At 43.5% G+C, this 22,469-nt stretch overlaps 1 protein-coding gene across 2 annotated transcripts in view; it reads right to left on the bottom strand.

Annotated features, from left to right (window-relative positions):
• Window positions 1–21,119, bottom strand: part of SLC10A7 (solute carrier family 10 member 7) — a 288,849-nt gene extending 267,730 nt beyond the window's left edge. Inside the window, exons 1-3 of one of the 2 annotated variants that reach the window (XM_036765559.1) lie at window positions 20,780–21,119; window positions 12,258–12,340; window positions 4,589–4,725 (exon numbers count right to left, since the gene is read on the bottom strand). In XM_036765559.1, coding sequence (XP_036621454.1) covers window positions 4,589–4,725; window positions 12,258–12,340; window positions 20,780–20,879 — 320 coding nt within the window. In that variant the 5' untranslated portion in view covers window positions 20,880–21,119. The remainder of the gene's footprint in view (window positions 1–4,588; window positions 4,726–12,257; window positions 12,341–20,779) is intronic. The other variant, XM_036765560.1, reaches the window with a different exon arrangement.
• Window positions 21,120–22,469: the final 1,350 nt, after the last annotated feature.

Raw genomic sequence — 22,469 nt, 5'->3', positions numbered from 1 at the left:
CTTTCAATGACGACATATACTGTTTTAAGGTTTTCAAAGTATCCCAATTTACAGATTTGGAAACTCGGGCAGAGATCATTTAAGTGACTTCTTCAGCTAGTAAGTGTCAGAGGCAGGATTTGAATGCTGATGTTCCTGACACGAAATCCAACATTCTGTTCACTGTGCCACAATCTATTAGCTACTTGACCTCCACCCTGGGCAGCAGGCCTCAAAGGGCTGAACAAGAATTCCCACATACACAAGCTCAGAATTTTCTCTCGGGACTAGCACCAAATATATATGACTTTATACGTTAGGTAATTCTGAGCATTAAAAGTAATTATTTCATTTCTTTGAAAAGACATTAAAAACATCACACAATAAAGTGGAAAAAAATCAGTCAAGAGAGATTTTGCAACACAGCCCAAGCTAAATGTAACTGATCTCTCTGGGTAGTATCCTCCATAAAGTTTTAAATGAGGTAAAAACTTCAGGTTGAATTCTGAGTCTGAAAACATAAGGGAGGAAAGTATTTTGAAAAGAAGGCATTCAATAGTACGGCACATCCCAGAGAAAGCCAGGAGGAGGGAAAGGAGGAGAAAGATGGATGCATTGTGAGATCCAAAGGTAACCTTTGAGAAAGCTGCGATAGGAGCCAAACTTCTTGGTGTGACTGTGATCTGAGGAAACAAAGCAGTCACTGAAGAAGCCTGGGAGGGAAATGAGAGAGAGTTGTCCATCCACACTGGCCCTCAAGTTCCTCACAGAATTACTGGGGACGGCCTCCAGGTCTTTTCCAGCTCTAAATCTACAACAGTACAATTATATGACATGGGATGGCAGCTGAAAGGGGAACATTTTTTTCAAGATGAGGATCACAGTCTATTCCACACAGAAGAAGGAGCCAATGGAGAAAGTTAGATTAATGATCATAGTGAAGGAAACATGATATAATATTAATAAATTACTAAATAAATAAAAATAATAAAGAGAATAAAGTCCTGAAAGAGCCAAGAGGATGACGAAAACACATAGATGGTAAGGCCAAGAGGAAAAAAGACACTTCCCCTATGAGACAGGTACATCTAATAGGACCCAAAAAGAAGCCATCTGACCACATCATCCCCTCTCCTCAGGAGTCTCTAGTAGCTTCCTATTACCTCCAGGATCAAACATAAAATCCTCTCGTTGGCTTTTCAGAGCCCTCCATCACCCGCCCCTTGAGCCTTTCCAGGCTTCCTGCACCATATCCCCCATCACATACTCTGCAGTCCAGTGACACTGACCTCTGGCTGTTTCTTGAATAACACTTCACCTCCAGGTGTTTTCACCAGCTGTCCCACTCCCAGAATTCTCCTCCTCCCCAACTCCACCTCCTGGCTTCCCTGGCTTCCTTCAAGTCCCAACTAAAATCCTACTTTCTGCAGGAAGCCTTTCCTATTGCCCCTTAATTCTAGTGCCTTCCTCCTGTTGACTGTCTACAATATATCCTGTACTGCATATAGCTTGTTTGCACATGATTGTTTGCATGTTGTCTCCCTCAGTAGACTGTGAGCCTGGAAAGCAAGGCAGTTTTTTCTTTCTTTGTATCTCCAGTGTTTGGCACAGTGCCTGGCACACAAAAGGCATTTAATACACACTGACTAACTGACCCTTTGGGGCATATCTAGATAGTGCAATAATAGAGCACTGGGCCCAGAATGTGGAAGACTCATCTTTGTGAGTTCGAATCCCGCCTCAGACACTTATTAGCTGTGTGACTCTGGGCAAGTCACTTAACCCTATTTGCTTCAGTTTCCTCATCTGTAAAATGTGCCAGAGAAGGAAATGGCAAACCTCTAGTATCATTGCCAAGAAAACCCCAGAAGAGTTGGACACAACTGAAAAAACGACTAAACAACGGGTGGGGTCAATCCTTACCTTTCCAATCATTTCACACCTTCCTCCCCTGTTACCTAATGACATTAATCTCTATGCTAGAACCTCCCACAAGATCCTCCATTTGCCAAGAGGATCCTCTCCAGCCATCTCCCATGGCTGAAACACTCTTCCTCCTCATCCCTGTCTCCTGACCTCCCTGGCCTCCTTTACATCCCTGCTAAAGTCCCACCTTTATCCACAAGCCCTTCTAAGTTCTCTGGAACCTTACTGCCTTCCCTGAAGATCCTTTATCTTATCCGTATTTTATTTGCACATAGTTGTCTGAACCTTGTTTCTCCCATTAGATTGCAATGTCCTTGAAAGCAGGGACTTTCTTTTTTTTTTTTTTTTGCCCTTTTTTGTATCATCGGGGCTTGGCACAGCAAGAGCCAAATAGTAGGCACTTAATAAATGCTTGTAGACTTGACTTCTCCAACTTTATGAATGTAAAATACAGAGTGTTCCAAAAGTCTTTTTTTTTAAACAGTTTTTAAAAGCTTAAAGCGGCACTAAGATTTTTAGAATAGCTTGTACAAGAAGTAGGAAGTACTGTTCCAGGGGTGGGGAAACTGTAGCCTTGAGGCCAGATGTGGCCCTCTAGGTCCTCATGTGAGACCCTTTGATTGAATGTGGTCCTCTAGGTTTTCAAGTGTGGCCCTTCGACAGAATTCAAACTGGATTCTGCACTTGAGGACCTAGAAGGCCACAGGATCCCCACCCCTGCATTAGGCTACGTGAATGCTATTTGTTACAGAATTACAACAACATACCACAATATAGAAGAACATCGCTGTGGTAGTGAATATAATCCACTGATATTACTTCTAGGCCCATTTCAGGCAGAAACCTATTATTTTTATATTGTCCTATTAAAAGCAAGACATTCATTCTACACCATATAATTACAAAAGGACAGATGGTTTACTTTCTTTTTTTTTTAAATATTCGGTGCCTGAATTAAGTGTATTATTTCACATGGTTATCATGTACTTTGATGTCAAAAGCTATCCCTTTTCCATGTCATGAGTTAAGGACTCCTGTAGCCTTTTCCACGCTCAAACCATCACTCCATTTTCACAAGTACTGCAGATGTTGCAATCATCATAAAGTTACTAACATTACGGTATTATAAGCTTTTCTCCTGCATTTTTGTAGGACTCACAGGAACTGGATTGAGCAGGAAAGACTGTGAGAAACAGAACCAGGAGGCAGAATCTACTGCGTGCTACTGGTATTTCTAAACTCAAGTTGGAAGTTCCTAATTGCTCTCAAGGAAACATTAGACACTGTTTTACACACACACACACACACACACACACACACACACACACACACACACACCCTGCATTTTCCCCCCACCCAAAAGAACTTGTAACAAAAATAACCTTTCTTCGTTCATTTTTTAAGATACTGGAATGAAAATAATTATGAAATAAATGTTATGAGGTAAAAGTGAAAGAGAAATATTAAAGACAGTTTTAATTTCAAAGAAACAAGAGAATCAAAATAAACATTTCTGGGAATCAACACATTTTGCTCAGTATCTTTTTGGGGGAGGGTAGGGGGCAGTCACAGGTAATGGTTCAGATAAAAGCATTAACTGAAGCATGCAATGTACAGTACATAACGTCCCAAAGCATAATGCTGAGTTTTGATTTCTTGGTTAAGATATGCTTAAAATTCAGGCGAGGATTAAGGGGGAAAGAATATCATACTCTGCAACTATCCTGCCAAGAAGGTCTAGCTCGGGACACTGTCTGTCCATGGAATGTCTTACCATTTTTACATATACAAATAAACTGCTTCCCTAGACTATAAGCTATTATTCTTTGTGATAATTAGGGATATTAGCATCCCAAATATAGTAGGGTTCACAATAAATAGATTTCTTGAGAGCAGCATGACTAGACGTTGGAGTCAGGCAGGAGACGTGTTTAAATCCGGCCTCAAACACTTACTGGCTGTGTGATCACCTACATGTCACTTAAGCTCTCAGTTTTTTTGTCTGTAAAATGGAATCATGCTTGCATGATCTACCTCAAGGGTCGTTGTAAGGAAAGCACTGTATAAAAATTTAAAGTGCTACAAAAACTTTATTTATTATTTGTTGAGCCAAACCAGTAAATATTTTCAAATACCACTTTATACTTTTCAAATTGAATTTTACATTCATTTGAGCCTCACAGAAAACAACAACAACAACAAAAAAACAAACCTGTGAGTAAATAGAGAATGATTATGCCTATTTTACTGTTGAGGAAACAGACCCACAACAGTAAGTGATTTCCTCAAAGCCAGAGCCAGTCACTCGCAGCAGTGTTGGGTCTGAAGCCTCCTCATTCTAAGTCTATTTTTTCCCCTCTCTATTTGCTACACCATGACCTGAAAGCACAATTTTAGATGCTTCCCCCCAAAAACGCACTTAAATCACCACGCCAATCTTTAAGTCTGGGGCAACATTTTTAAACTTTACAGGGAAAAGGAGTCCTTTGTTAATACAACTGGTGTTCTTAGCACAGAAGGGAACAATTCACTAAAAAAAAAATAAATATCTGTCCTATAGGTAAACTCCTACATATGTTAAAAACATGAAAAAAAAATTTGGTTTGAAATAAATTCTCCTCAGTTTCCCCACCCACCCAAAAATAACCACTTTCAAAAAATGCACCGCTTTTTTTCAACCTACCCTTTTAAAAGCCACTCGTTGATGGGTGTAACTGAGAGCAACTGAAGAAAAAGCCATATTGTTGTTGGGAAGAATGCAAGTGTAAAGATCTGAACAAAAAGATGTAATTTTATATGCATCAAAGCACTAGTCAGCTCCTGGAAAAAAAATGAAAAACACATTTTAAAATCCTTTGGAAGAGAGATATCTACAGAAAGACCACTAAACCCAGTTATTTTATTTTGGTATTTATTTGTAACTTATTTTTATATAAAATAATAAATCATAATAGATAAGACTCTAAGGGGAGAAAATGTTCCGTATAGTGCTTAGAAGGCATTTTAATTTAAACTGCTAAAATAGCCTGATTTTTCTTGAAAATACAACCAACTTAATTTAGACCAGGGAAAAGCTTTTTACCTTTGCAAATCTATACGAAAAGTCTATGTTAAGCAAAATACTACTATAAAAAGTTTGCTTTTTAACCTACTTAAGGGAGAATTTTTTTCTGGAAGCCTTTTGATTTTTATTGCTACTTTTTGGTCTTATATCACCTTTGTTTCCAAATATACTTCTCTCCTTTCACCCATCCAGAAACTCTTTCCTTGTAGTAAAGAATAAAAGAGAAAAAGAGAGGGAAGAAAGTAGTTCAGCAAAACTAACTTATGAATCACCAAACCTAAGAGTATATACCACATTCCTCCCCCTAGCCCACCACCACCACCTCCCTCACCCTCCAGCAAAGAACAGGGTATTTTCTTAATGCTTTGAATTCTTTTAAACATTTTATGAGCACTAATTTGCAAAAAATGCTCTGCTGGTTACAGATGATCCTTATCTAATCATTAAAACTGACTTCACTACAACTGCAACCAGGTAATTCTACAATCTGTCACTAGTTTGTATTGGTGAATCTTCTCATAAATGCTTAAATAGCTGGATGGCTCAGTAACTGCCTCAGTGTTAGTACTCCTAGACCATGACCCATCCCGACTTTCTTAAGCTGTGTGATTCCAGTCTGTTCCAGTTCCGGTCCGGTCCAGCTGAGAATCTACCCACTGAAGGCCATCTTTCTTCTAGACCAGGGCTTCTTAACCTTTTCTCCCCCATAGACCGCTTCAGCAACCTGGTGAAGCCTATGGACCCCCTTCTCATAACCATGTTTTTAAGTAATTAAAGAAATACTCTATTTAAACTAGAAGTTAGTAAAAATCAGGGTATAATTTTTTTCCCCATCCAAGTTCTCTGACCCCCTGAATTTTATCCACAGCACCCTGGGAATCCATAGATCCTAGGTCAAGAACTTCCATTGATGGTCAACAATTCAAACTGGCCTTTTCCCGGCCCTTCGAGCCTTCAGTTAATTCAAATCAGTGATATTTTTTATTGTATTTGGTAATGATTTTTTTAAAGTAAAAACCAATGAAAAAGACATGAAATCAAAGCACAAATATCTTGTGAGTTTCACACATAAAGAAGCACAGTCAACCATTAACAGAGTTCAAGGTTCAAATATGCAAACTTATATGGATGACAGTGCAAGTATGGACATTCCCATTTTGCAGACAATAAAACTGAGGATCACAGAAAGAAAATGAAGTGCCTACAACCACAAAGCTAGCAAGTATCAGAAGCCAAACCCAGTCATCTGACACCGTGCCCAACACTGCACTAATTCTGTGGCTCTTCTTTCCATTCAAATAAATACTTACTTCAAACAATGCACTGATGACACATTCATTTTCATCAACTGAGAGAATTTACAACCCTTCCACGGCATCAGCAGACCAGTTAACTGCTATGACGGAAAACAAATCACCCTATGGCCAATGTTCTGGTTCTGGCTAGACAGGTGGCATCTCTGTTGTCTAAGGACTCCCTCCAGGTCCATATTAGAATTTCTTCCATTTAGGTAAGTCACTGTTGTAATGACTCTAGGAGGAAGATGAGCTCAGGATTATATTACCCCCCAAATCCCAAGAATTAGATTTATTCAAAAGTGAACTGGCTGGCTTGGAAGGCAGTGGCTTCCTCCTCACTGGAGAGGAGGGAAGGAGAGGAAACGGGACTAAGAGGAAATCACTGAAACTTAGTATTAGCCGCAGTAAGGTTTATTACTCAGTTTCTCAAGGCTCCTAGGAGCTTTAGCCTGGTTACACTAAAGGAAGGACCCTGGGAATTCAGGCCCCTTGAATTCTATCAGAACAGAGCAGAATTTCCATCTGACACCCATCCCACCAACCAGTCTGAAGTCTTCAGTGCCTGACTAGGAAGTAGGAAGACCTGAGTTCCAATCTTCCTTCAGATACTTATTAACTGTTATCCTGGGTGACTTATCTGTAAAACGGGGATAATAACAGCACATATGTCACAGGGTTATTATAAGAATCCAATGAGATGATATATGCAAAGTGCTTCGCAAACCTTAAAGGTACTAGAGAAAAGCAAGCTATTATTTTATTATTATTGTGGGTGGGGTGGTCAAATGAGATAACATGAAAAGCACTTTGCAAGCCTTAAAGTGCTATAAAAATCATTAACATTATTAATTATAATAACTATCATTCAAAGATGAGACCAGAAACATCTCTAGACCTGATGGAAGCACCCAGCCTCTACTTCAGAGAAGGACACACTTCTCACCTATCTTGGGAATCAATTTCATGCCAGCACAACCCCCTGGGCATTTTAGACATACAAACAGAGTGAGTCTAGGTTGGACCTGGGGACCCATGCCAAGGAAGTGAAACAATGCAGTGTCCAGCACGATTCTTACCAAGTCACCCATCCATGGTGGTCCATGACGTTACCTCTAGGGCCTAGAAACTATCACGGAGGCTGAAGCATTTTCAAGATTGCCCCAGTATCCCAATGTTGGACACTTTCCATATACATTTCATATATTCAAGAAGATAAAATGAGACTTCACATATTTTTAAAAAGCTATAAAACACAAAATTTTGTTAATAATAGCCAGCATTTTATAGCACTTCAAGGTTTGCAAAATACTTTCTACACATTAGTCTCATGTGATCCTCACAACCACCCTGGGAGGTTGGCACTATTATTATCCCTGTTTTATATACACAGAAACTGAGTTTCAGAGAAGTTAACTGATCTACCCAAGGTCATACAATTAGTTAAGTGTCTGACTCAGGATTCTAACTCAAGCCTTCCTGACTCCAAATCCACATTCTAGCACCTAGCATGTCAGCATGTAGAGTTTAAAATTTCATATTCAGATAAGTACCAGATCATACGAATGACTCCCCAATGCACAGTGCCTAGCATATAGTCAGTGCCTAATAAATGCTTCTTGACCGCTTGACCTTGGAGAGAGTACTAACTCCTCAGCTTGTCGTGTAAAGCCCTTCGCACCAGGGCTTCAGCTCACCTTTCCCGACATTTCATTTTGTCCCTTTCTTCCTTCCTCATCAACATCGTCACCATAACGTCTCGCCATTAGAGTGCAGGAGCTATCTTTTCCCTCTTTTTGTACCCTTAGCCCTCAGCACAGTGGCCAGCACACAGTAAGTGCTTCATAAATGTTTACTGACTGACGGATTAATGATAACATTAATAACAGCAGCAGCTAACACATATATCGTACTCTAAGCCCTGCAGAATGGGGAGACAGGAGCTATTCTTATCCCCATTTTACAGGTGAGGAAACAAGGCAGGCAGAAGTTAAATGACTTGCCCAGATTCTAAGTGTCTGAGGCAAGACTCGAACTCAAGTCTTCCCAACTCCCAGCCCAGGGCTTTATCCACTGCCGCACTGAAGAATGCACTTCAATAGCACGCTCAAGTCTGCAAAGCACTTGACATACTGTTGGTGCTTCCAAAAACCCCAGGAGATAAAAACTAAAGGTATGATTACCCCCTTTTAACAGAGAAGGGCACCGGCTCAAAGGGGCTGACTGAGCCACACTTCTACACAGAAAGTGTCAGAGGCAGGATTTGAACCCAAGACTTCCTGCCTCCAAGGCCAGCCCTCTCTGTCCTGCAGCACCCACCGTCGCTCCCCATCCTGCTTCTCTATCTACCCCCCTAAGTAAAAAGAGCAAGAACGGCTTTGTGGAACGAGGAAAGGTTACCAGTTCCTGGGCTAAATAAGTTGTTAGTGCTGTTTTCAGTTGTTTCAGACTCTTTGTGACTCCACTGGGGGTTGGCAAAGATACTGGAGCGGTTTGCCATTTCCTTCTCTGGCTCATTTTACAGATGAGGAAATTGTGGCAAACAGGGTTCAGTGACCTGTCCAGGGTCACACGGCTAGGAAGTGTCTTAAGGCCACATCTGAACTCAGGTCTTCCAGTGACTCTAGGCCTGGCATTCTACCCACTGAGTCACCCAGCTGCCCCCTAAATAAGTTTGTTGGACATAAAACGTCATTCCCTGCTATGACCTCACCTCCGTTCCACACAATTTTAGCAGCCATTTCCACAAGTAATTTATGAACAAGAAGCCATCATCATTCATGAGCTCGGACTTCCTGAGTCATGTCACTCTCCCCTTTTAGTATAGATGGTGAACTAGTAAAACCCGGAAACTCAGACGGGAATCCACTGGCACAAGCTGTGATTAACACAAGTGGAACAGCCAAGGCAAACAAGCTTTGAGGGGAGCCGTGCTTTGAAGCAGAGTCAAGCCAGCCAGGATTTCTTGAGCATCTCCTACCCACAGAGCATCTGATCCTCACAATTACCCTGGAAGGCACGTGCTGTTTATTATCCCCATTTTACAAATGACAAACCTGAGGCAAACAGCAGTTAACTGACTTGCCCGGGGTCACATGGCTAGTAAGTGCCTGAGGCCAAATTTGAACCCATCTTCCTGACTCCAGGCACCAAATATAGCAGCTCAATTATTAACCAGGCAGCAGGGGATGCATTTTAGGATAAAACCTCAGGTCTGAAGAGAGGTGCTCTACAAACAGTGCAGGAAGAGAGTGCTCAGAGCCAGATCACTATAGTGCCACCATGGTGGCCCATGGCTTTCTATTAGGTCTCAGGGCAAGATCACTATAGTGCCACCGTGGTGGCCAAGGGATTTCTCTTATGTCTCAGGGCAAGATCACTATAGTGCCACCATGGTGGCCAATGGCTTTCTCTTATGTCCCAGGGCAAGATCACTATAGTGCCACCATGGTGGCCGAGGGCTTTCTCTTATGTCTCAGGGCAAGATCACTGTAGTGCCACCATGGTGGCCGATGGCTTTCTCTTATGTTCCAGTGCCCCAGATTCTGGAACCAAGAGAACAACTCTCAAAAGCGTCTTTTGTCTATAAGACATTATAGACATTCACATAAGTGCCTTTGTCTGTGAGCATCCATCAGGATCCCTTCATTTGTGTGGAAACTAAGAGACCTGCAGATACTCACCACACACAAAATCTGAGACATCTGCAAGCATGGAGAAGTTTGTTTAAAGTATCTTTCTCTGGCATAGGAAGCTTGTTTACATGAAGACGAGTACGCCAGTATTTCCTTTAAATCTCAGCTCAGTCATCACCTTTGACATAAGGCCTTCTCTGATTTCCCCCTCCCCAAAATTACCTTCAATATATCTTATGTATACTTTGTATCTGTTTACATACATTATCTCCCCCAACTAAATGCAAACTCCCCGAGGGCAGAGACTCAATGTCTGATACATAGTTGTTGTTGAGTCATTTTTCAGTTGTGTCCAACTCTTTGTGACCTCATTTGGGATTTTCTTGGCAAGGATACTGGAATGGTTTGCCATTTCTTTCTCCAGCTCACTTTACAGATAAGGAAACGGAGGCAAATAGGGTTGAGTGACTCACCCAAAGTCACACAGTGTCTGAGGCCAGATTTGAACTCAAGAGGAGGAGTCTTCCTGCCTCCAGGCTTAGTACTCTAACCACTCCACCAGCTAGTCGCCCTAATATATAGTAGGAGCTTCCTAAGCTGACTGAGTTCTAACACAGCAGCTCTTAACTTTTTCTTCAAGAGCACCTTTTCTCTATTGTTCAGATTTTTACCCCCTTCAAGAACAGACTGCTCTTTCCCGTAAAAATCTCATCACCTTCACATTTAGAGACTTCTTTGCCCAGAAACACCTCGACCACCAGGAAACAATACCTTTTATTGCTAGATAATGCCCTGTGAACCTCCCTCTGCCCAGGTAGGTCACAAGTCATTTCCAACTTAGTGGAATCCCACATTCAGAGCAGGAAGGGACCTCAGGTCCCTCAGGAAGGGACCCACTTCCCAACACTCATTTTACACATGAAGAGTAGAAATGACTCAACAACAACTAATTGTTAAACACTTTGTACACTTAAAGTGTTCTCTGACCATGCACCATTATTTCATGTGACCTTCACAACCACGCGGGGAGACAGGTACCAAGATTACCTCTATTTTGCAACAAAGAAACTGAGGATTAGAGGGTTACACAGTTCATAAGTATCAGAGGCAGGATTTGAACCCAGGCATTCCCAACTCCAAGTCTGACACTCTATTCACAATACCAGGACTTGCCTAAGGCAGAGGGCAAATGTCTTATCTAGGCACACACAGTGAGTGAGTGAGTGAGTTTCTGAAGCAGGTCTTCCAACCACTAAGCCCAGTACTCTAACCATTATGCCATATGGCCCTCATCCCTCCTTAGCCTTGAGATAGATAGATAGATAGATAGATATACACACACACACATATATACATATACACATATACATATGTGCTTGTGTCTACACACACACACACACACACACACACACACACACATATATACACTCATTTGGGGCAACTAGGTGGCTCAGTAGATAAAGTGCTGGACCTGAGTTCAAATCTGCATTCAGACACTTACTAGCTGAGTGACCCTGGGCAACTCACTTAATCCCGTTTGGCTCAGTTTTCCCATCTGTAAAATGGCTGGAGGAGGAACCGGCAAACCCCTCCAGTATCTCTGCCAAGAAAATCCCAAATGGGGACTGAACAACAACAACAAAATACATTCATTTATTTGCCTGTTTATCTCAAAACATGAACTAGAATTTAGATATACAGCTCCACAAGCATGCTGATCTCTAAGGTCCTTCCAACTACAAATCTAGGATCCTGGGGTTAAAATGTCATGTTGTAACGAGCTCCGAGTCTAGACAAATGATGTAGAAGAGTTACAGGGACCTGCACATAGCAGCTCCAACACGCTAAAACTCAGCCTGTGGCAAGGGGTGTGAATAGAAGGCAGTTCTAATCATAAGGCAAACAAGGGCCCAGGATATCTTTAGTCCTGTGGCTACATTAATTATACTCAAAATAAATCCAATGAAAAGACAATCACCCCACAGGCCTCCTAGAACATGCAATAATCCAGCCCCTTTTGCCAGGACCGAAGATGACAGACAAATTATCTTCACTAATACTGAAGCACGATACTTCATAATAAGGCACCGATGGAGTCAAGCTTGGGTTCTCTTCTGTCAACTGGGAGTATGGACAGTGTGGTGGTTACCCGTTGTTGTGAGGATCCAGTGAGCTGACAGAGGAGCATAGAGATCTTCACTGACACTCCTTAAACAGGGGCTATTTATTATTGCTGGTATTATTATACACTTTCAACTACAGACAGGCTTACTCAGGGCCACTGACATTGCGAAACAGATGCCTAAGGTTAGATGTTCCTGACTCCTCCTTTCCGTGCCCCCTTTTTGTTGACAATACCTCTGTTTTTAGTGACAGTCCACTGTTAAAGAATATGGCTGAAACTGCAATGTAGGTTATAGTCACTTCAGGCTTCAGTGGTCCTAAAAAAAGAGAGAGAGAGAGACAAAGGGAGAGAATGAATATAATGAAGTTCTCCACCACTCCCGCAGAATTGGCAGTTTGGGCACTGAGGTAGCACAGTGGATAGAGTGCCTGGAGTCAGGAAGAGTTACCTTCCTGAGTCAAATCTGGCCTCAGACACTTCCTAGCCGTGTGACCTGGGGCAAGTTATTTAATCCTGGTTGCCTCAGTTTCCTCATCTGTAAAAGGAGCTGGAGAAGGAAATGGCAAACCATTCCAGCATCTCTGCCAAGAAAACCCCAAACGGGGTCATAAAGAATTGGGCATAAAGAGTTTTTTTTTTAAATAAAATGACTGAACAACGAAAGTTTATGAGGCAGAACTATTTGGTCAACGACTCCCAGAATTAGAAGGAAGAACATAAATATGAGCGCAGAAGGCATTCTCCCGATTTCTCACCAAAACAAACTGATCTTAACCCTACCAAAACACTGGACATGGCGTAAGGAAGACTATGGAGCTACTTACCAACATAAATCCCAGGACCGGAAAATAATGCACGGAAACCTTCTCCCCTGTCTAGCAGACAGCTAGAAGTCCAAAGCTCTGTCATGGGCCCCTCTCCTCTCCCTACACTCACTCACTCTCTCCCTCTCTCTCTCTCTGTGACCCCATCAATTCCCAGGGGTTTAATTTTCATCTCTATACGCATGGTTCACAAATCTATATAGTCACACGCTGTTGCTCCCCTGAGCTCAAATTCTATATTACCAACCACCCACTGGATATTTCAAACTGGATATCCCACAGGCACATCAGACTCAACATATCTGAAAAAGAATCCATTATCTTTCCTCCAAACCCATTCCTGTTCCAAATGTCACCATTTCTGACAACAGCACCACCGTTCTTCCAGTCTCCAAGGTTTGTAACTTCACCCCGCCCTTGATTCCTCCCTCCCCATATCTGGTCAGTTGTTGAATTTTGCCATTTCTACCTCTACGTTCTCATATCCGACTCCCCCCCTTCCCCCCGCCCCCCCCCCCCCACACACAGTGTTCCCTGGTACAATGTAAGCTCCCTGAAAGTAAAATCTTTTGTTTTTTTGTATTTGCATCTCCAGCACCAAGTCAGTGTTTGGAACATACATAGTAGGCACTTAATAAATGCTTGCTAATGCGTTGGTTTTTACACATGAGGAAACCCGGGCTAACCAAAGTTATCTGACTTACCCAAGGTCTACTAGGAAATGTCTGAGGCAAGTGCTGAACACAGGTCTTCCTGATACAGAACAACTTTTTGTCTATTTATTAAACACTACCTGAAAACTTTTGATTTCTGTATAACACAGAGCCCTAAGACAATATTCTGTCCTTAGTAGGCTAAAAAAAATGTTTGTTGACACATTTATAGTACCACTCATCATCACTTATAAGGGAGCAGTAGTATGCCTTTTTATAGTAGAAGTATGGACTTTGTATTTAGTACCAGATACTCCTGGTTCTCCTCCTTCGAGGTTCGTGTCATTCATCTCTACAGACCAATCAAAATCCTAGTAGCCTCTTCCAGATTACTCCCCAGACTTCCTCAATAAGTTTGGTACATGGCTCACAATTTTTCTCTCCTCCCCAACTCCTTCCCTTTTACTAGGGGATTTCAGTATCAATACTGGCTCTCCCTCAAACACCCTAACCATTCAGTTCCTCAACCTCCTCACTTTCCACGATCTATTCCACCCCACCTCAGTCACACACAAAGATGGTCATCCCCTTGATCTCACCATGACCCACAAATGCACCATCTCCATCCTCTTATCTGACCAGATTCTATTGGCTTTCCATCTCTCCCTCTTCCTTCTCTTACCAAACCCAATTCTTTGTCTACACCGTGACTTCCAATCCCCTGACCCCTCAATATGCTGCTACCAGGCTATCTCTCCTCTATTACCCACCGTCTCCTCTTCTCCCCATCTTGACCCCTTGGTGACCCAACTCAACTCTACACTGTCCTCTCCTCTGCTGAGCTCCTACCCCTCCTTAGCATTTTGCTGATTGTGCCCTGCAAGCCTCAGTCTTGGATCACTCCCACCATCTACCACTTTTGCTCCTACACCTGAGCTATTGAACAATGGTGGAGAAAAATCATACAAGCATTCTGACTGGGTCCACTACAAATTTGTGTTACACAACCTCCACTGTGCCTTCACTTTGGCTATGCAATCCTACTACAATTCCCTTATCAACTCACTTTCCCACTCTCCACAGTGGCTCCTTTTTGTGTCTCCTCATATCTCTCATGGCTACCTATCTCAGATGAGAATCTTGCTCCATATTTTACAGGAAAAAAAAGCAAGGCCACTCACTGTGAACTCCCTCTTCTTCTTCCTTCATCTCATGTCACTCAGATGCATTCTGCCACCATCTCCTCCTTTACCCCTTCTCAGACAATAAGGTGACCTTTCCCCTTGCCAAGGCTAATCCCTCTACCTGCCCAACAGATCCTATTCCATCCCATTTCTCCCAACAAATTGATGCCTGTCATTTCTACTCTATCAATCATTTTCAATCTGGGCCTATCTACTGGCTCCTTCCCTGCTGCCTATGAACATGCCCATATTTCCTCATCTGAAAAAACCCTCCCTTGACCCTTCCATCCCCAATAACTTCTGCCCTATAACTCTGCTGCCATTTATAACTAAACTCCTTAAGAAGGTCACCTACAATGGGTGCCTCCACTTTCTCTCCTCTCACTCTGTTGTTAACCCTTTATGAAGCTTCTACCTAAACTCCTCTCTCCAAAGTTACCAGTGGTCTCTTAGTGGCCAAATCCAATGGCCTTTTCTGAATCCTCATTCTCCTTGACCTCTCTGCAGCCTCTGAAATTTGATCACTCTTCCTCCTTGATACTCTCTTCTCTCTAGGTTTTCAGGACACCACTCTCCTGGTTCTCCTCCTATCTGACCACCCCTCTGTCTCCTTTGCTGGATCTTCCTTCAGATCACACCCTCTAACCATAGGTGTCCCTAGGGGTTCTGTCCTGGGTCCTCTCCTCCTCTCCCTCTATACTACTTCACTTAGTGATCCCACCAGATTCCATGGATTTAGTTACCATCTCTAAGCTAATGATTCCCAAAGGTATCTATCGTGCCCTAACCTCTTTGTAGCTCTCCAATCTTCACATTTCCAAATTCCTTTCAGATTATCTCCAAGTAGATATCTAGTAGATATCTTAAACTCAACATGTCCAAAACTAAACTTTTTCTCTTTCCCCCTAAGCCCTCCCCCTTCGTCCTACCCTCCCTAAAGGACAACAACATCCTTCCAGTCCATCAGGCTCACAACCTAAGAGTCATCCTGGACTTCTCACTATCTCCTCACCCCCCACATCCAAGCTGGTGCCAAGGCCTGTGGATTTCACCTCTGCAACATCTCAAGAACATGTCCCCTTCTCAGCTGTCACTGCCCCTTCTCTGATGCAGGCCCTCATCACCTCCCATCTGGATTACCACAATATCAGCTGGTGAATCTGTCTACCTCAAGCCTCTCCCCACTCCCATCCATCCTTCATTCAGCCACCAAAGTGATTTTCCTAAAGTGCAGGTCCAATCATGTCACCCTTCTACTCAGTAAACCCCAGGGGTTCCCTATTGCCTCCAAGATCCAATGCAGAATCCTCTGCTGTTCAAAGCCCTTCATCACCTAGTCCTCTCCTCCATTTCCAGTCTTCTTACACCTTACTTTACAACACATATCTTTGATCCAGTGCCACTGGCCTCCTGGCTGTTCCACAAATGAAATACTCATTATCTCTGGCTGTCCCATGACTGGAATGCTCTCTGTCCTTGTCTCTGCCTTGCGGTTTCCTGGGCTTCCTTTAAGACTCAACTAAAATCATATCTTCTACAAAAAGCCTTTCTCAGCCCCTCTTAATTCTGGTGCCTTCCCTCTCTCAATTATTTCCAAACTATTCTGTATATAGTTTGTTTATACATATTTACTTATCTCCCATTAGACTCTTCCTCTTTTGCCTGACTTTGTATCTACAATGATTAGCATGCTTCCTAGTACATAGCAGTCACTTAATAAATGTTTTTTTTCACTCTCTGACCAACTAATGTCCTCTAATCTAAACTTCTTTGATCCTAGGTAGGCATAAGCCCACTAAATTCACAGTATTTTTGAATGTGCAAAAGAGTATGGATTTTTCATACCCTTGGCATACTGTGGGTCAACTAACACTGTAAGGAGGTCATGGCCAGCAAGTGTCCACTGAATAAAACTCTGCAATTCAATGAAACCTAACATATTCTCTGCAGGGTCTATGTCACAATCCCACAGCATGAAGCATGGTTTTTCTGCAATACAGACTTGTAAATGAAAAGAAAAAGTAGCTTCCTTTTTAAAATTCATGCTTTATTCACAGTAATCACTCAAGCTAACTAAATCTGCAGCTGAAAACCAGAAACTTACTCTGTATTTCCAAAGAAGAGAGCCACCTTTCTCCTTCTGTGAAGGCATCATGTTGAATCTATCCAGGAAGCTCTATGCTGGACAGGGATCAATGCTCCTGCACTTCTGAGCAGGGTACATCACATCCAGGTTATCATTATATCAAGTACCTACAACTGGGAACTGACTGCATCAAGGAGCTGTAATTTTCATTGCTGAGAGGTCCTTACACGGAAGCAGATCAGAAGGCATCTACAACTTACAGTCTTGGAGAGTGGCTTCAGGCTCAGAAAGGTTAACTAACTTGCTTGTGGTCACAAAGGTAGTATTTGTGAGAGGAGGAGACTCAGATCCTTTCCTGACTCCAGCCCAGTTCTCTATTTATATGTCTCATATCCAGCAGCTGTATAATATCTGCATTTAATACAGCACACTGTTCTCATCCTTGATCTATGTGAGTTTTTAAAAATCCAACGAGGGGCATTTTGCACTAAGACTTAAGACATCTAAGCGCTAACCACAATTTGAAGGGGTTTCTATTCTAGGAAGCTGCTCAACTTAGATTCACAGAAACTGTTAGAAGAAATCTTAAACCCTAATCTACTAGTTTTACCGAAGGGGAAACTGAGACCTAAAGAATTTAAGGAACTGGCCCAAGGGCAGCACACAGTCTCTATTATTACTTCTACATAAAATGAAACTACTAACACCTATTCTAATTAACTCACAGAGTGGTTGTGAGCAGTTAGGTGCACCTGGAGTTGTGATGATCTGAGTTCACACATAGCCTCAGACAGTTACCAGCTGAGTGTGACCCTGGGCAAGTCACTTAATGTGTCCACCTCAGTCTCCTACGCATTTACTAGCTATGTGACCTTGGGCAAGTCACTTAACCTGTCTGCTTCAGTTTCCTCATTTGTAAAAAGGAGGTAACAGAAACCTTCCTGTCAGGGTTGTTAGGAAGGGAAAATATTTGTAAAGTTCATTGTAAACCTGAAAGCACCATATCTATGGCAAGCTAGCTATTTTATTTTCAAAAGAATTCAACAGCAAGCATCCTAATCCCCTTTGAAAGTAAAAATACAATACTATGTACAGCCAGGACCAAACCTCAACCCTCATTAGAGATGAAGCCAAATACTCATTACAAAAATTAGAAATATGGCCATCCACCAAGACTTTTCACAAATGAATTAACAATCAGGCTTCTATTTGGAGGGATATCTAAGTTGATTTTGCTATAATGGGCTTTTGTTGAAATGAATATAACCCTTAAAATTGCACTCTCAATATGAGAGGCAGGTGTCAAGCATATATGATAATTCCTTCCCTTCCAGTTCCCAAGGGTTGTTTTGGTAGGTGACTTGGAGGCTTAAAATTTAGTTTGAAGTGGTTGAGATGTTTAAGCTAAGCAGGTTCAGAAGAAAGCCAAAGAATTGAGAGGGAGGGGAGAAGGAGAAATCTAATCTTAAACTGTGTTAACTTATCATCTTGGTTCAACTGCACTCTCTGACCAACAATACAAACAGCAAAAAAATGAAGTTCTTTATATCTAGAAAGTGAATATTATGTGACCAGGAAACAAAGAAATTACAAGTTGTACATATTTATCTAATGCTTTGTTCATCTATTTACTGCAGATTTGGCATATTATAGAGACAGACAGACATACAGTATTATGTGTTTTATATATATATATATATATATATATATATATATATATATACACACACACACATACATAACACAATATCAACTTTTGTATTTACACACATGTAATATATATGTATGTGTACACATCTATATGTGTGTAAATATGCACACATGCCTTATACCTGCCACTGACATGCAATCAGTGCTAGGGGAACAGATACTAGCGTCAACATGTGCCCAATATAACATGGTATTAAAATGGGAGCAAGTTTAATCTAATTACACTAAGCCTCTAAATGACTTAAATACACAATTCACACACTGTCCTTTAAAAAACAACAACTTTGAAGTCACACTGGTCCTACAAGATTTGTTCTCATGTTACATTCCAAAGATTCACTATAGACCTCATTTATTTCCCAGCTAGTATCAGTCCTTTTCAGGAAACTGAAACATTGCTTTAGAAATAAGTCCACACCCACCTAGTGAACTCCCATTATTAATGGCCAAATGGCTTTCCTAAAGTTTTCTTCCAACTTTACAACCCAGGCATCTGGATGTCACTTAGGATGCTACTTTCTTCTACACAAGGCAAACTGAAGCAAGAATATAATCTGCCCAAAATGTGTCCCTTTGACCAGAGACATTTCAGTTCAGGCTATAAAGGTGACCCCTTCTCCCCACTAAGTCCAACTCTCATGAATAACAGCTGACTTTTACTTAGGCTTTAAAGGTTTGCAGAGCATTTTACATACATTACAGTATCTCACTTATCTTCCACAACAACCCAATAGAAGTATGCTCTATGCATCTTACAGAACAGGAAACTGAGACTTCCAAAGGTTATGTGACTTGCCCAAGACCACATAGCTAGTAATCCTCAGAGGTCTCTTCTGTCTTACTATCACCTGAGAGGTAAAGGAGTGGTCTTCATTTGACAGAAACTGACACAAAAATTACTGCATTTGCCTAAAGGTCACAGAGAATCTTTGTCGAAAGAGAAGCCAGTGGTACTTTCTGTGTCCCATAGAATGAAGGAATGACAGCCCTGCTTTCAGCATAGTTAGTTCTAGTGGACAGAGTTCTATTTCTTGCTTCAACTAGCTGTTGGGCAAATCATGTCTGTTCTTCAGACTTCTATTTCCTTCCTGTGAACTAATGCTTATAGTCATTCTAAAATAATAAGTTAAACCTAGTAAAGTAACTAATACTAGAGAAGGGGAAAACAGAAAAGCATGGTTCTCTGTAAAGCTTTCTATGCTGTCGACTTCAAGAAGCTCTCCAGGGAGCTGACTTTTCAGCTTGGGGGTGGAGGTACCTACAAAACTTTGGTGCTGATTGGAATAACAAATAGCTTTCATTCATTTCTAAATTGCTTTTTATCAAAACAGTACAAATAACTTCAATGAGCACTTTGATGTCAAACCCCCAGGTGAAATTTAGACACCAACACACCGGATCTCGAAGACCCATCAAATACTGAAATTAAGTTAAGAGTTTCTTGAATGGGAAAAACTGATTAGATAAAAAGCGTAATTTTATCTGCTACTAAGTCACACTCTAACGTTAGAACAGACGAGAAGGTAGAGATAAGGGGAACTAATGAGACTGACTTCTAACTATTAGCTCCTCATATACAAGCCTCCCCTTATCTGGGAGCTGACTTGGTTTCAAACCTGGCTACATTGTATTAACCAGTTAATATCCGCACTCTGCAAAGATTTTCTTGGGAGGCGGAGGCAGCCTTTCTGTGTAGCGACTGAGCTGGCGCTGGGCACGAAGTGGGAAACACAGGTAACCTCTGTGCGAGCTACTAGCTCGAGCTGGGAATCAGACAGTCCCCGGGAGGAGAACACACGGAAGTAGTGTCCCAGCAAGAGTATGCAACGTGTCAGTCTGCCTGAGAGTTTCAATGAAGCCTGCATGTGGAGGGCAGGACATTTTCCTCCTCTCCCCCGACCTCCCCACGAGAAAAGGGGAGGTACACAGGGCAGGTTGAAGACGTTCAGGTCCCCACGTGGTGGAAAGCTTCAAGGACCCCGGGAATCAGGGCGATGCCAGGTCCCACCCGACGGGTTCTAGCTCCGGGCTGAGGCTCTCATTCTGACACTTACACACTAGCTCTACCCCCCAGATGCTGGACACTCCTGCAAGTCCACGTGCAAGGTGGACGCCCCCACGGGGATGGGGGGGGGAGAGGTTGGTTCTCCCGGGGTTACCTCGAGCAAGGTGCAGAGCTAAGGTGGGGGGCCTCCTTCCCGGGGCCAGGTACGTACACTTCGGCAGCACCGTCCCCCCTCCCTCCCTCCCTCGCGGAGCTGGATTCTCGCGTGGGTCGTGGGAAGGGGCCGCACTCACCGCCCTTGGCCCCAACGGACGGATCCATCTTCGCCAGCACGATCACCAGCACGATGCCGAGCATGAACCATTCCTTGGCCAGCCTCTCCCGCAGCCCCATGGTGGCCTGGGCCGGCGGCTGGGCTCCTCCGAGGAGTGCTTGCTGCGCCCGCCCGCCCCGCGGCGCGCGCCCCGGCTCGCCCCGGACCCGCGGCACCAGCCAGCGAAATTGCTACTTGTAAACTAAGGGCGAGGGGGGGGCGGGGGCGGGTGGGGTGGAGCCGCCGCCGCCGCCGCCGGCGGGCCGGGAGGAGTAGTATCCAGTGACAGGGAAGTCTCCCAGAGAGCCGCCATCGCTACCACGCGCCTGCTAATAGACTCGCAAGACCAACGGCGGAAGCTCGGCCGGGGCTTGGGAAACCGCAGCTCCTCGGCCGGGGCCCGGACGCGAGCGCGCACGCGCCTCCCTCTCCATCCCGCGAGGCGGGGGAGAGGGGGGGGGGGGCTCCCGAGGTCCCGCGCGCTGGCGCCGCCTGTCCCGGCCGGGGACCGCTTTGGGAAGTTATACTAGAGGGCTGCAGCTGCGGCCGTTACCCGAGCGGCAGAGAGAGCCCCTCTCTCACCGAGCGGAGGCTGCTCCTGCTCTAGCACTGCCCAAGGCTTGAGAAAGGGAGGGCAGGCTTTATTTTACTTATGACTGATGGGGGAGGGGAAATCCAGCTGCGGCTGCTGCAGCGGCAGCTGCCGGGGAGATTCTCGGGGTGCGCTGTTTTGATACATTACAATGTTTCTTCTGACGTCCGGCGTTTGACGTGGGAGCCGGCGAGGAGGGTTGGACTCCTGCTTACAGTTCCTGATCCCCGGCACAAGTGTTTTCCTTGGCTTCGCGTGGAAGAGGCTTCCCCGGGAGTGGGTCGCCTTGAAGTCCTCGGAACCGGGGCCCGAACACGTTTTCTTTGCAATGCATCGGAGGGTCTTGGAGAGGCGTCGCACTGCAGCCTTTAGCTGGACCAGGGAGGAGGAGGAGAGGGGAGCCGGGCTCCCATCGGGGGAACCCCCCTGAAGCTGTTGCTGGCGTGGAGCCGGCGGGCCATGCATTTGCAGAATAGCTCTTTACAGAGGTTGGGGTGGGGAGGGGAGGCTCTCCCTTTTTCCGGTGGAAAAACTTAAGTTGAGTCTCGTTCATCACTTTATTAAAGGACTACCCTCAGTGCTCCAAGGAAACTCTAAGGCTGTGAGCTCTAGAGCCGGTGGTGCAGAGATGCACCTCTGGGGAATTCCCCATACCAATGAAATCGCAAGACCAGTCCCAATCCCAACGGGCGAGGCACTGTCCTAGTGTTCTTTGGTCAGAGAGAGACAATGTAGAATTTTAAAAGGAGACTTGCTAAAAAAGAGACTTGGATTCTTTGGAGTAGAAAGTAGATAGTTTTCACTAAAGTCATTAGGAACTTCTGAATGTGGGACCTCCTTCCACAAATGAAGAAGAGCAGCTCTGGGGTAATTATAGTCATGGGGAGTTGTGTGGGGACACTAAGAAGTTTAAATTACTTCCCCAGAGTCTCATAGTCACTATGTGTGCGTCAGAGGCATGTCTTGAACCCAAATCTCCCCGACCCCAAGGCCAACATAACACACACACAAACACACACATCATGCTGTGTATACAAAGTCAAAAATGAAAAACAGTACACAACCCCAAGGAAGTGTA

The sequence above is a fragment of the Trichosurus vulpecula genome, chromosome 6 (genome assembly GCF_011100635.1).
Source record: "Trichosurus vulpecula isolate mTriVul1 chromosome 6, mTriVul1.pri, whole genome shotgun sequence".
NCBI classification, from domain to species: Eukaryota; Metazoa; Chordata; class Mammalia; order Diprotodontia; family Phalangeridae; genus Trichosurus; species Trichosurus vulpecula.
This window is presented reverse-complemented; position numbering and strand designations above follow the sequence as displayed.